This window comes from Eupeodes corollae, chromosome 1 (assembly GCF_945859685.1).
Source record: "Eupeodes corollae chromosome 1, idEupCoro1.1, whole genome shotgun sequence".
Lineage (NCBI taxonomy): Eukaryota > Metazoa > Arthropoda > Insecta > Diptera > Syrphidae > Eupeodes > Eupeodes corollae.
Genome location: NC_079147.1, coordinates 272,046,402 through 272,061,863, shown reverse-complemented (window position 1 = coordinate 272,061,863; position 15,462 = coordinate 272,046,402). Strand labels below are relative to the sequence as shown.

General features: G+C 35.5%; 1 protein-coding gene across 4 annotated transcripts in view; it reads left to right on the top strand.

Moving 5' to 3' along the window:
• Positions 1–15,462, top strand: part of LOC129943501 (formin-J-like) — a 113,088-nt gene that overhangs the window by 88,498 nt on the left and 9,128 nt on the right. For 2 of the 4 annotated variants that reach the window (XM_056053001.1, XM_056052998.1), the window contains exons 3-7: positions 3,622–5,214; positions 7,314–7,791; positions 7,856–8,119; positions 8,176–8,601; positions 8,778–9,023. In XM_056053001.1, the coding sequence (XP_055908976.1) occupies positions 3,622–5,214; positions 7,314–7,791; positions 7,856–8,119; positions 8,176–8,601; positions 8,778–9,023 (3,007 nt within the window). The remainder of the gene's footprint in view (positions 1–3,621; positions 5,215–7,313; positions 7,792–7,855; positions 8,120–8,175; positions 8,602–8,777; positions 9,024–15,462) is intronic. The other 2 variants (XM_056052999.1, XM_056053000.1) reach the window with 2 other exon arrangements.

The window sequence follows — 15,462 nt, the reverse complement described above, 5'->3', positions numbered from 1 at the left end:
TGTCATAAAAGATATGACGAAAATGTAAATTAGAAGTGTTTTTGGTCATCCTTAAGCGCAATTTAACGCATTTAGATAAACATCATATATGTTCTGTTCACATTTTACAACCACGACACTAGAAAGCCTTAATTTTCTTTCGATTTTCTAAAATTTATAGGATTTTAAAACTCTTGGCTTAACAAAATTAGCAGATGACACTGATTTTTTAAGTGTAATAAATATTCATCAGGCTGTCTATTTATATTTCTTGAAGTGGTCTATCGAAAATTAATTTCAATGAGCCACATTCTAACTTACGACGAACGAAGTGTAGAAAGAGAAAGATTTTTTAGAAGTTTGGCTTACAAAACTAAATATTTTAACTAATTCTAATGGATACCACCTGATCAAGCTTATGAAAGTAACAAACACAAAAGAGTGAAAAAATAGATATTTATCGACGTTCAGCAAAGTCACTTTTTTATCACTTTAAACCAAATTTTTAATGATCCTTCTTACTTACTTTTCAATTACAGGAATAAGATATTCCAACTCATTTGAAGAAAAACATATTCAGAATTTTATATTCTCCAAGAATATGAATTGGTCGCTCCATAAAACTTTTTGAAATTTTCTTTTGTCCAATTTCTATGCTTTTCACCCATTCCAAGCTTTTTAATTTGGTTTGTAGAAGACATTTTGGATCATGGACAAAGACTTATTTTGAGTCTTTAGTAAACTTTAGCCCATTTTGTTGAAAACATTACTCTTTCTTGTTTTACTTTTTATTCCAAAGTAAAAAAGGTAAGGTCAACACGATCCGATCCATACCGTAAGATTCGGCAAAAGAAAATGATTTATAATTAATAACCTTGCGCATGTCTTCTTTACAACTACTTCTCAATCCATTTAAAACAGAAAATCTGGTTTAAGAAGAATTTTGAATATAATTTCTTTTAAGGAATATACTGAAAAACACATAAGTCCTTCGATTAGCAGATTTACGCATCAAGAAGATTTTATATTAAAGTAAAAGTAATAAATTAAGCTTACAGTGGATCAACAAAAGTAAACATTGATCAGGAATTATAATTCTATTTTCTTCACAAATTTGTTGCGGTAATGCGATTTCTTTAATGTTTTGAGTATAAATCTTAAGCTCAATTATGTTAAAATCGCCACACACGGTTTTTCTTGAAAAGGTTCTAAAATCAATTTAAAACTCGATCTAATAACTCTCGGTTTATCTTTAAAATTTGGTTTTAAAAATATTTAGAATTCGAGTATTTCTTCACTTTCTATAATTTCCTTAGAACTCAGTGTAAATGTATTATAGAGTTTTAAGGACTTTAGATCTCGGTTTAATAAAACAAAGCTCTAAAGATTAAGTACTTCATAGCACCAGGTAGGTTTTTTCACATACATTTCTGACATTCTATCGAGTAATTGACATTGAATGATTGTCAGTTTTGATTTAGCGGTACAAAATTTTGTCATTGATTTCAGTTTATTAAACAAATTGTCGATTTAAATTAATTTGAATTTTTATTTTTCTGTGGACCAATGTCGTTTAGAAGTTTCAGTATTATTTTGTATTGTTTGCTTTAAAAATATTTTGCTTATTTGGTTCTAATACATTTTCGAAATGCTCTCTGTGACTAGACCTAAGGCATTATTAATTAAAATAATATCTGCGGTTAGAATGTTCGTGGACCTTAAGGTTACAGAAAGTGAAAAAGGGTCTTTGGACCTTATGCGTTCCTTGAAACATTCATATAATTGAAGTTACCGTGGTTACCTATGGAAATAATGCACGTTTAAGATTTAAGCTATTTATTGACAAATTGTCCTTGGTTCTTATGTTCTCTTGTGAAGTCTTATACCTCTGAAGCTAAACGTTAAAACTTACTTACGTTATATACATATTCATACATCCACATAATGGTGCATTTTCTTAGTCTGAAAGTCGTCATTCGGCATATAAACGGTAGGTCCACTCTATCCCTGACATTGCTCGGACACAAGAATGGTTGAGATCTGTAAGTCAGTACGACCTGGTTTTCTACCACCTAATACATTTAATTAACTTAGAATCAGCTTCTTAGATTTACATTCATGACCCAAAAGTACCCGATCTCCTTTTTGTGGCTTCTGTGTGATTGGATAGATTTGTATTTACTTGCAATTATTTGTACAATTTCATTAACAATCTTAAAAGCATGGTTTTGCCGTCTGCCTGATTGACAAAGTTTTGTAATTAAGTTAAATAAGTGCTGTTTTGCAATATACAAGCAATTTAGACACATCTACTTCATTTAAGAGAGCTAAAATTTCGTTTTCTGATAAAAAGTATCTACGAAGCACATTCCTTCTAGTTTCTCTAAGAACTGGGCACCTTCCGACAAAATGAAAAATATCCTCTCGTTCAGCTATGTTGCAAATATCACATAGCAGTGGAAGATCTTCGCGATGTTTATGTTGAGCAGTTCACCTCTTAGCCGAAAAATTTTGGAGATTTGCTCTACAGTATTTATGTCCTGGAAGTAGTTTCTTTCATTAAGATTATAATTCAGCCTGCTATAGATCATCCGATGAAGTGAACTGGATGCCTGTTCTGGGAACACATTTCTAAAATTTTCATCCAGACGCCTAATTACCTGGTTCAGTGACGATTTCCATGTACTCTGTTCACTAAGATTTAAAGTTTCACCTGTATCTTCTGCTAGCCCAATCCACTCTTTAATCCGTGCTATTCTGCTTTGTATCGCTTGTAAAGCTGTACTTTCAGAATGTAATCGACTTGCAGCTTCAACGTTCTTATGAAGAGTGGGGATAAGCCTATTTGTAACATTATCATGTAGTTTGGGGGGCATGAAGGAAGGCGCAATGTTAGTTTTAAATAAAATTTCAAGAGTTTTTCCACAGTCTCAATACTATTATATACAAGCCAAATCTAAACAAAAATTGCGATCCACCCTAAACTACAACACTATTTTTAAATTAGGTTTATTCGATTTATTCATAGATTCGTTCCAATATACCCTTCAATAATAAAATGTCTCCCTCCGTTAAAAAATTTCCCAAACCTTCGGAATCTGCAGATGCAAATTCTTGCGAAAATAAAAGGAACACATGTTTGGGGGGAGAGTCTTGCTATTTTCTATTGAAGCTACAACAAAATACATACATCAATGTCATTTTTATTCACATAATTATGGTCCAGCCAATTAATTTCCCTAATTTATGTCTGTATATGTTGTTGTTCTTGGTAAACAAACTTTAAAGGAAAGGGATACGAAAAGGATTAATTCTACATCTGCTGTGAGGTTAAGATGGTGGTTTATCCCCATTGCTATTAACCCTCCTTTTCCGAAAACTGATTAATATCATCATCCTTGCTGAGAAATAAAGACATTTATGATAATTTTATTCCATACTATCCGTTGTTTATAAATACAGTACAAAAAACTACGTTTCAAAAACTTCATACCTAAATAATCGTCCATAAATTAGCCCTACAATTCCACCAATCTAATTTTCATTTACATACATACATATGTGTAGGTCATAATTTCCTTCCCTTTAAACGAAAAAAAAAGCATAAATTAACTTTTCTTTTTTCAATTTTTTTCTTTTTAGGTTATACAACAAAAAGATACGAGAAGCTTATAAATTGATTCTACCAAAAAGAAAACCTCTCAACTCGAGCGAAGCAGCAATGCGAAGTGACCAATTGGGTGGACTATTGCATTTAAAAATTCCATCTCCAGCCGTAACATTAATTGGTCAACGAGCTGCTATTAAAGCATCAACCTCAACTCCAATAATACCTCGAGTTGAGTCAACTAGACCAGGTCCAGCATCTAGAACTCAGCATAGAGTGACGAAAAAACCTCAGCAAGAATGTGTTATTGATTTGGATTCATCACCAGAAAAGACCCAAGATAAAATAATACCTCGTCAGAGTCATCATCAAAGTGACGATCAAAGGAAATTAGACTTTGATTTGAAGAAGCCACCTGATAATATTAAAACAAAAGCTGAAGAGGAAGAACAAAAACAACAAAACATCGAAGAAGAACAAGCAGAAGAACCACCTACAAAAATGCAACAAACCGATAAAGTTCGTGATAGTATACAAAAATCCACCGAAGAAGTAGAAGAGGTCAAGACCACGGTAGTGGATCGTTTAAAATGTGAACAAAACAAAGAAAACCTGCAGAGTAATGATGCTCTCAAAAAGGACAGCGGCGGCGATGAAGTGGTGGCGATGAAAGTGGAGACAGAAGTCAAGGATGCCGCAGCACCAACAGAAAGCATGGATACAAGTGAACCAGAGACAAACGAAAGCACAATCAAGGCTGCAAGTTTGGCAATTTCATCAATGACATCTCTCAAAACTGACATTAAAGAGGAGAAGCTAGACAAAGACACAGAGCCAACAACTCCAGTGGTAGTGGAAGAAATCTCCGTAGCTTCAAAAGTGACAATCGAAGATGTACCAGAGAAAGAAGCAGCTGCCTCACCGCATCCAGTGACAGTGGGAGGAGGAGGCGCCAATAAACGCCGTCGATCGTCTTCGTCCTCTGCTGCTGCTGCAGATAAAGCCAAGATATCAAAATCTGCTGCCGGTACAGCAGAAGCCAACCAAGACGATGACGAAGAATACATTCATCCGACAAAGAAACTTCGTGAAGAGCTACAAAACGCCTATCCCGCCCATGATCGCATTCTCAATGAATACATTGAGAAAACTTCAAATGACTCTATTGATACTATTCAGCGGCACATCGATCAAATGGTTTCCGAGATTCATACACTCAATGACATGATCAAAGCCAAAGAAGTCGAATGGAATAATATGTTGAATCTTAAAAAGGTCAAAGAAGAAATATGCTTTCGGCTAACAAGACGAAAGCAATGCCTAGAAATAATGTCAACTAAAGTAGGGGAAACTGGACGTTCAGCTGGACTGGATGAAGATTATGCGGGCAATGAGTCTGCAATGATTTTGGCTAAAAGTACACCAGCAGCCAAACAAAATATCCAATTGTCATCGACACCAATCCAAGCAGCTATTAATTCGTTGAGCAGTAATATTTGTAATTTTACGGCGGTAAGCAGTTCGTCGTCAGCGCAACCAACAACTGCCCAGCTAATCATACAAAATAGAGCAAATATGAAGAGTTCAGATTTGGTCAAAGAAAAGGCAAACACATTGAGACTGCATCGGTAAGTGTCTTCATTTTTTTTAATATGTTTGAAGTAGCTTTTACCCTGTCCTATGCTTGATACATTTTTATTTTTACTTTGAATGCTAGAATTTGAATTGATTGTAGAGAGAATTTAGCAATTTTCTCAAAACTTTATTTTTTTTTTAACTGGTTTGAGTTGTAAAGGACAAAAATAACCCAGTGGCGATCACATTTTTATTTCTAATCCTTTTTTATTTAATTTTAAAATGTTTAACCCCTTTCTTTTATTTTGAACAACTACTAAAACTAATCATGGATTTTTAATATAATAAGTCCCTTTTGATAAGGGGATTGGATCTTGATGTCTGATAAAAATAAACAAAGTTGAATAAAAGTAAAAATGGAGTATTTTTCAGTACAATATTTTCTATTTTTCTCAATACGGAATCATTGTCATAAATTTAAGGACTCGTCAATCGGAGTCTGATATTGGGCTCTTTCAAAATCCAAAATGAGTGAATTTGGTATTGATGAATCTCTTCTTCATTGTGTTAGGAATTACTTTCGAACCGTTCAATTCATATATCTGATATTCCATTTTGTCTTCGACACTCTTCCTTTTTTATAAATTATCTATTGTCTGAAACTTCTAACCCACCAAATTGTTTCGCTGATGACAGTACCCTCAGCTTTTCATATTCGTTTTTAGATTTTCATCCTTGTTCTTCAGATGTGGACTAACAAAGAAAGCGTATGATAAGCGCATTAAATTCTGATCTTGACAGCATTTTCCAATGGGGAAACAAAAACTGTGTAGAATTGAATGTATCGAAAACTCAATATTGTCGCAAAAGCGTAACCCTATCCTAATACTACTAGTACTTGCTTGAGACTGAAAAGCTTTCAGTTCTAGGTATGTGCATCACAAGCTACTTGCTATTTAGCGAACACATATTTGTAGTCGCCAAAAACGCTGAAAAATTTTAAGGTTCTCTGCGACGATGCAAGAAGTTTTCTACCCCTTCTTATCTGGCTATAGTTTATAAAGCCTATATTCGTTTTAAACATGAGTACAACTCTCATATCTGAGCAGGTGCTCCAATAACACACCAGCTTTAAAAATGATACGTGACTATCTGAAGCTTGAGAACTACCGCAAGGTTTCGCTCTAGTAAAATAGCCAGTTGCATTGTTCCCGCAAACAAATCAACCGTAATACGTGTGCTTCTAGGAATGCCCATGAGTTTACTCTTGAGCCCGGACGTACGGTAAAATACAAAGTTTTTTTTCAAACTACAAGGAAGTGGAATGCTTTACCACGCTCAATGTTTCTCAATCATTTCGATTCATTCCATTCAAAATGACCGCAGTCCAAAGATCTTAATTTTTCACAATCTCTACTTTGAGGTATATTCCGTACAGATTACTTCTGTTTTCATAACCGTCCTTCCTCAATATGGGACCAACGCCTATTCGTGTCCTCTTCCTTTTCAAACTTGGCTAAAGACTTTTACCCAAGTCTCTCATCCATATGTGGTCCTGCAAAGCTAATGGTTAGAAGTTATGTTCAAGTCTCTGAATTTAAAGAGCTTTGATGGAAATAACCCTTTGTTACAAGTTCTTACTGAAAAAAATAAATTCGTCGATGTTTGCCTGATTCATTTTTGGAAACAAAAATTCAGGCAGCATGGGTCGATGACGCTCTGCCTTCACAGAAATAAGGACTGACTATCGTGTATACTTAAAAAAACTGTCGATTATAATGGGTACAATTTTGATTCATTGTGAACTTCATCAAACCTTTCTGAACATAAATGTCAAAACATTTTGACATACTCCACGTGATTTCATAGACCGTCGAAACTTAGATAGACTGATAGAACACATATGCATCGAATTTTACCTAACGTGTTTTGGTTCACGTCAATTTTAAGTCCTTAAAAAAACTAAATTACTTCCTTCCATTGCACTCAAAACCACACTATTTTAACAAATTATCTGCATTTTTTAAAACTTACTTATTATTATTTTTTTAATTTAATTTAATACCACTTTTAATTTAACTCATCGCCACATTTATTTTTTTTGTCTTGTAAAAATTAACCTGCACCTCCTCCTGTTTTTCTTAAAAAACAGCCTTCTTGTTTCTAGAAATATCCTCCCGAAGCCCAACACATCATCGCCCAACACATCAAATTCTGCTCCTAATAGCAGTCAACAGCAGCAGCAACAACAACAGCAACAACAACAAAATTTAACATCAAATGGTCCAACATCAACACAACCCAATGCCAGCAATCAACCAATTCTCAATAGTTACTTAACAGCAACAGATAGTGTCCAGCAACTTGTCGATATGATGAATGGCCATCACAATCACAGTGGACTACAGAATGGTGGAAGTAGTGCTGCAAGCAACAATCAAGCAGCAGCGGCAGCAGCAATGGTTGGAAGACAGGGACCATTCAAAGATGTGCGCAGCATTATTGCAGATTTCAGACAACAGCACCCGGAGGTGGTGCCACGCCGAGGCAGAAGAGTAAAGACTAATAACAATAATTCCAACTTATCGGATTCCAATACGATTCTGGGGAACGCTTTGAAATCTGATACGGTGGGAATGGGATTATCATTCGAGCTGAGTCATGTAAAGATTTTTTTTCTCTTCTCGTTTATAGAATTCCCGCCCATCAAGTAATGATTCATCTTCGCAAAGTATGACCAACACAAATCAAGTGACAACAAATCACAATAGTGTGAATTCCTTTAAAGATGTCCTAGCACCATTTTCGAAATCTCAAGGAGCTGTCCGATCGGCTGGCGGACAACAACAGAATCCTCCTTATCCAGAAGTTACACTGCATCCAGTCTCGACGCCATTAAATGCGTCCGGGGGACAAGATCAGCCTACTGGTTCTCTTCTTCATGGAATTCTTACTAAGGTTTGTTTTTTTTTTTTTAATTGGAAAACGAATTCTCCTTAATGGACTTCTTTTAGTTCTCTCGTCCGAATGAGTCTGCCAATACCAAATCAGCTGCAAATCAAGCATCAGCAAATTACATAAGTAATTTCTCGCCAACTCTCGCCAGGCTATTGACAGCCCCAGAACGCATATCTCCTAGTGGAACTGGATCTGGGCCCATGCAGAGCCACCACAATTCATCAATAGGAGTGGTTGCGGATGGCGGCAACAACATCAATAGCAGCAATGCTCACCACTCTATGCCGAGCTTCGGAGTGAACCTATCGAAGGTGGTTGGTCACAATAGTGAAATTACAATTACACCGGTATTGAATTCCATGCATCAGCAGTCGATATTGCAACAGCAGTTACAACAACAACAAATCAAGGATGCACTAACTCGAGCTGCAGCTGCTGTTGGTGCTAGTAACAGTGCCAAAGATGAGCATTTTCTTAAACTTGTAAGAATTTTTCCTAAAATTATTTTCTTTTTCCATTGCTTAATTTTTTTTTAATGTGGGTTACCCAAAACCCATATTAATTGCATTTTTTTAGCTTTCCTTTATCGCTTTTGTATTTTCTTTTATTTGTTTTGTTTCTTTTCTTTTTCTACTTTTGTGTCTATTTTGGCGAATAGTCATCTTTTATAACGCCATCTGCTCCTAATAATGATGACGATGCCGAGGACAGTGTTGATCGGCTGGTAATTGATGAAGGTGAATTAATGACGGGAGGTGAGGAACATCAACGAATCGCACCGCATGCCATTGGCCAAGAGTTCAATGAGAATGAAGTTCCTGTTTGTCAAGGATGCAAGAAACACGAAGCTCAATTTGTGTGTGCCGGTTGTGGAAATCAATGGTATTGCAGTCGAGAGTGTCAGGTGAGTTTAAAACAAGAAACTTTTTATGTTGCAATTAATGTTTTAATTTTTAATTTACCGTACAAAAAATAACAACTCAAAAATTCATTGCTGTGACATTGTTTTAACTTCAGCCGATAAAATAAAAATCCCCTGAAGATATTAAAAAATAACCAGCGAAACGTCGGGTACAAAAAGACGAATAAGTTTTTTATTAATTGCATCAATGAAATAGATCATTGAAGCCCAATTAAACAAACTTATAAATAATTAACATGATATTATTAAACACGCAAATACATAAGCACTTATTCCGTAAGGCGTTGAAGGCGACATCGAAAAACGACAAATCGAATTTGGCATCGTTCTACATAAATTTGTCGTTTCTCTCTAGTGGGTTGCATTCGCTTATTTTAATTGGTATACCGTTACTAGCTTTCATAACAAAAACTTTTACATATACCCCAATTTCTGTCGTAGAAAAATGTCGGTATTTTTTTATTTTATAATTTTAAAAATCACGTGCAATCTTCTTAACTCTCGTTTTTGCTTACCAGCAAAACGTTTATACTAAACAAATCATCGTACTCTGTTTTAGTACATATGTTAAGGCGTCTTTTTAGGGGCCAATATTTTAACATGGGTTGCACCAACGCACCCAATTATACCTGGAATACCAGCTCGTTGAAAAAAATCCCTTTTTGCTTCACTTTTTCTGGTTCGGAGACCTCTATTCTAATCCCGCGCCTGTACAGGAGGATGTTTAAATTTTCCTTGAGCAATTTATTTATGGAAGGTTGTCCTAGCCCTAGATTAAAGTCATTTCGAACTTCTTTTTTGGTAGCTTCCTTCTGCGAAACTAAAACTAGATTAAAGTCATTTCGAACTTCTTTTTGGTAGCTTCCTTCTGCGAAAATTCTAAAGCATCTTGCACATGAGGGAGGAACTGAACTGCGAACTGTGGATGTTCGCATATTTTGAACATTCTTTCACATGAGCTTTATTTCTATTCGCAGACAGCAACCAATTGTCAATTTATAATTACCCTTTTCAACAAACAAAACAAGACTGGTATTATTTTGAGGATAAGTTGAACAACAATAAGTTGAACAAACATTTAATTCGTTGCAATGTGGATGGTATGTGGAACACGAATAAAGTTTGACGGTTCGTAGCAACCACACTGCAACTCGTTACTACCAAATTGTTTTTACAAAATTTTCTTCTTTTAGAGAACAAAATGCAAATTTTATTATCCTAACATAAGCGTCAATTGGTTTCTTATAATTTAAATGTGTTTTTGTTTGAAATAGACTTTTTGGAAATGTGTAAAATCATGTTCGTTCGTCCATTCGTTCATTCGTTGTTCGCCTTCATGTGCAGGGCCCTTAAGGGTGGCTAGCCTGCTGAGAAAAGTCACTTTCAAAAAACTAAGGATATACTTGAAGGCTTTTTTGTCCAGACGAAAGTACATTTTAAATCTAATTATAAAATAAAATGTTAAACCATTTTTCAAAAAATTACAACGTACTTTGGGTCCGGAAAATCTTATAGACTTGCTGTTGATCGAATCCTTCTCCTCTATATAGGTACATTTCTGAGTTCATTGTATTTTAAAACAATTTTACTTAAAACAAGAACAAAATTTGAAACCCTGATGTTTTCAGTTTAATTTTGATGTCATTTGTCAGTTATTTTTGTGGATCATATTGTTGAATGTTAGAGCGCGAGAAATCCAAGCATTTTAGTTACGAAATACGGCTAATATAACGCCAGTAAAAGGACACGATTCCAAAAACGACAGTTAAGAAAAACGCCTATCAAAATAAGGATGAACATTTAAGAAGATAAGCTACCCATTTGCAGCTTCTGGATGTTCTTTCAATTCAATTTGAATATAAGGTCGATGATTGACTTAACTGGCATTCTTGTATAGTTCTTAAGGTTTGGCTTTATGCTTTATCACAATGTCGTATGCGTCTTAAGCTCTTCAAATAGAATTTTTGACTCGAAACATATGTAGTTGCTCCCAAAATTGAGCGTACATTCAATTGAGAGTTAGTTATTTGTTACTTTTCAAACTTTATTATCTCAACATTTCATCGCACAAAATTAAGCGTAAACTTTGTATTTATAGATTCTTAAATCAAGTTTTCAAAAAATGCACTGCTATATTTATTTGTTTTTTTTTTTAATTGTATTTGAAGTATTTGAAACCAATGTTCGTCGCAGAAATAATTTTTGTTTCAATATTCACTCCGTCATTTTTGTGGAAATGGCAGCGAAAAGAAAAGAAACCGACATTGCTACAAGACAATTAGTTTTAAAACTACATTTAAACAATAAATCTTTACGTGAAATTGGCGAAATCGTCGGCCGAACGCATTCAACGGTCAAAAAAATACTTAACAAATATCGGTGTAAAGGTACGACCCTAAACAATCCGGGAAGAGGACGAAAAAAAAATCTTTTCTCAGCAAGACGAACGAATAATTTAAAGAAAATTCGAGGTAAACCTCCAATCGAGTGTACCAAACTTGACGGCCGAAATGGCGACACTTATTGAAAGACCAGTTTTAACCAAACTGTTCGTCGCGTTCTTCGGAAAAATGATTTTAACGGCAGAGTTGACTGGAAAAAAACCTCTTATTGTCAAAATTAATAAGCGAAAACGTCTTGAGTTCGCTAAAAAGCACCTTGACAAATCCTAAAGTTTCTTGTTTTGTTCTCGGACGAGACCAAAATTAACTTATTTGGGTCTGACGGAAAGCAAATTTTTTTGGAGAAAGCCCAATACCCAAGGAATGGTTGCTGTAGAATGCCATAAACCAGCACAAGACCTCACCTCAGGCATCGGATCTCAATCCCATCGATCATTTATGGGAAAAAATAAAACGAAGATTGCAGAATTGCAACCCAACCATCTAAGCCGTTGGACTTTTATTCTGCTAACTAGGTCAGTGTCGCTGTACAGCCCGTACAGTTCGTCGTTATATATTCTACTCCATTCTCCATGTATGCGTACGGGACCAAAAATCACACGAAGAATTTTTCTCTCGAAGCATCCTAAGACGTTCTCATCTTTGGCAGTGTCCAGGCCTCAGCGCCATAAATTAGAACCGCGATGAAGATGGTGATTTAAGATGCTCGAGAGAGGTCTTTACTTCTCAATTGCCTTCTAAGTCCAAAGAAGCAGCGATTTGATTTTGATTTCAGAGCTGGTGTCGTTGTCTGTGTTTATAGCGGTGCCTAGGTAGGCAAAGTCCTTAACTACCTCGAAGTTATAGCTGTCCATGGTGACGTTTTGTCCAAGACGTTGTTGTTCAATGTCCTTTTTTGATGACAGCATATACTTGGTCTTGCCCTCATTGACCATTAAACCCATCTTCTTCTCTTTCGTTGCAAGGCTCAAAAACGCTCCACTGACATCACGCTTTGATCTTAATATCATCTGCGTATCCGAGAATTGGATGGATCTTTGGAAAATTGTGCCTCTAGTGTTGATGGTTGAGTTTTGCACAATTCTTTCCAGAATAATGTTGAAGAAGTCGCATGACAGTGCATCGCCTTGTCTAAAACCTTTTTTGAAACCAAATGCATCGGTAAGATCTTTTCCGACCTTGAAAGAGCAGCGTGCATCCTCCATCGTCATTCTGCACAAACGGATAAGTTTGACAGGGATGCCAAAACTAAGCATTGCTCTGTAGAGCTCTTCCCTATGGAGCTGTCATAAGCGGCTTTAAAATCGATAAAGATATGGTGGGTATCGATTTGGGTTTTTTCCAAGATCTGTCGTAGTGTGCATATTTGGTCGATAGTGGACTTTCCTGGTCTGAAGCCACATTGATAAGGGCCTATCAGGTTGTTGACGAACGGCTTCAGACGTTCACATAATACGGCAGAAAGAATCTTATATACAATGTTAAGAAGACTGATGCCTCTGTAGTTGGCGCAACTTAGAGAGTCTCCTTTTTTATGTATCGGGCAAACTATGCTGAGATTCCACTCATCAGGCATGCTTTTTTCCGACCATATTTTTCAGATGAGTTGGTGCATGGCACACGGGAAAGCACATCATAATATATTTTCACTGTAAATATTTGTTTTTATGATTGTCCTGGGTTGCTACATAAGGATTTCAACTGTGATGGGTTTAATTTAACACAGCAGTCCAACTATCTGAATTAAAATAATTTTCTAACCATGTTTAGTAAATTAATTAACCAACCAACAAATAGATAGATAGATATATAATTTTATTTTCAAAAAGATTTTACAAAAAATGAGCATTGCTGGTTTAAAATTAGTTTTGACAATAACGTTTTGAATACTGGACAGTTTCCAATAAAGTACATGGTATTTTCCGATTCATCCATATTACATAATGTACATAATCCAGCTGTATCTCCTTGGAAGGCTCTTCCATTGATATTAAATAGCCCCCAACGAGCTTTAAAACTTATGTACAGAGTACATAAAGTTGCAATATTCATCGTGAAATTGAGACTGTTTCGCACTAACTGTAAATTCAGTCCAGTCTTTTTCATTCATTTTCAGTAAGAGAATGTTATGTAAGATGGGCCATTCAAGTAGATTCATGTCAAAAGAAAAATCCAACGTACATCCATGGAAAAGATCCAACTGTTCCTAAGCCCAGAAGATTTTCTTGTTTATAATGGCTTTCGATAAAATGTTGGGTAATCTATTCTTGGGAAGATTTCGATTTCGTCTTATGAAAGAAAAATGTAGCAAGAGGGACGTTAAAAAAACCTTCGGTAAACATGTTTCAATGTGCAGAGCATAGTTAGGCGTATTGAGCACAGTACAACAAAATAGCTTTTGAGGCGGTATTGTATATTTTGAACTTTGTTGAGTGTTGGAAGGTATTGTCTCGCAACAGTCTCGACCACGTGTATTGATCTAATTTTTAGACGCTCCCAATCTGTTTGTTAGATGTTCATTCCAAGACATGTTGTAATTAAACACTACGCCAAGATATTTTTATTGATTAGACGCCTTTATTTCTGAATTATTGTAAAACCATTTTTTGCACGCTGCTCTTCTTCCGCCATTGCGAAATATTACTATTTCCGATTTATTTCAAGATTCCATTGAATGTAGTAAGTCTGAAAACCCTTAATAAGCTGTTGCAAATTGGAAGGATTATCTTACAACAGTACAATATCGTCCGCATATAAGAGGGTGTTAATTTTAAGATCGTCTAAAACAATACCGGTTGGAAGTTCCGCATGAAGATCGTTTAGAAACAGAACGAAAAGAAGAGAGCTTAGCACACATCCTTGACGAACACCTTTCTTCGGAAGGAAGAAGTCTGACAAACACGAACCATCCCAAACAGCTGCAGTAGTATCCTTATAAAGAGACTTTATAGTAGCCAGTGTCTTCGAAGATAATCCCAGAGTTGATAGCTTATAAATAAGAGCATTCCTGTCAATGCTATCAAAAGCCGCCTTAAGATCGATGAAAAAGCGCAGAGTTTCTTCTTTTGGCAAAGTTGAAGTTGAATTATGCATGAAAGATTGGTCCACTGTAGAATAGTTGGTTCTATATGTAGCTTGAAATTCATTGATGATGTTGTTTTTTATCTAACCAAGCTGAGAGTCTGCAAGAGAACTGTAGTAAACAGCTTATAGATCGTATCGAGAAATGAAAGTCCTTTATAGTTTGAAACAACATTTGTATCTCCTTTCTTGAACAGTGGGTATATAATGGATTTTCTGAAAGATGATGGTAGCGTTGCAGTTTTAAGAATCTCAGTGAATAAGTTTTGTATTTCTTCAATAATAGATGGACATGCATTTTTATAAAATTCATACGGTATTCCATCAAAACCAGGAGTTTTCAAATTTTTGATGAATGGTAATCTAACTCTAACATGCCGCTGAGGAAGAGCGTATGAGATACTAGCTGAATCATTTGAATGCGAGAGTAAGCTTTTAAAATGCATTTTAAATTCATTTACCTTTATTGACGTCGTGGTTTTAATCTACTGTCCGCTTGTTTCCTTAGCAATCTTCTACCACTCTCGGTCTGAATGAACAGATTCAAGACTCCTAGTAAGGCTAACAAAATAAGCAACCAACAAATAGTCAAACTACTATTACATTTTTAGACTATTTTTCCACAAAAAGTCCAGGAATATCGCTAATTCCTTTTGGATATTGCACAGCAGTTTAATGTTCACCTTTGTTAGGTGTCGGGCCTTGGTGAATTTTAAAGGTAATGATTTCGCGAAATACTTTTCTACCTATTGCTACGTGTAAACTTTAAACATGCGAACCATTATGAGGTAATATTACATTAAAATCTCACAGTCAATAGAATAGTTTTTGTCTATTCTAGATATTACATTTCCATGTGCTAGATATCTTCAAGCAGATTTTATATGACCTGGTCAATTGGTGTCGAAACTGGACACTGCCTAAAAGGAAAGCACGCC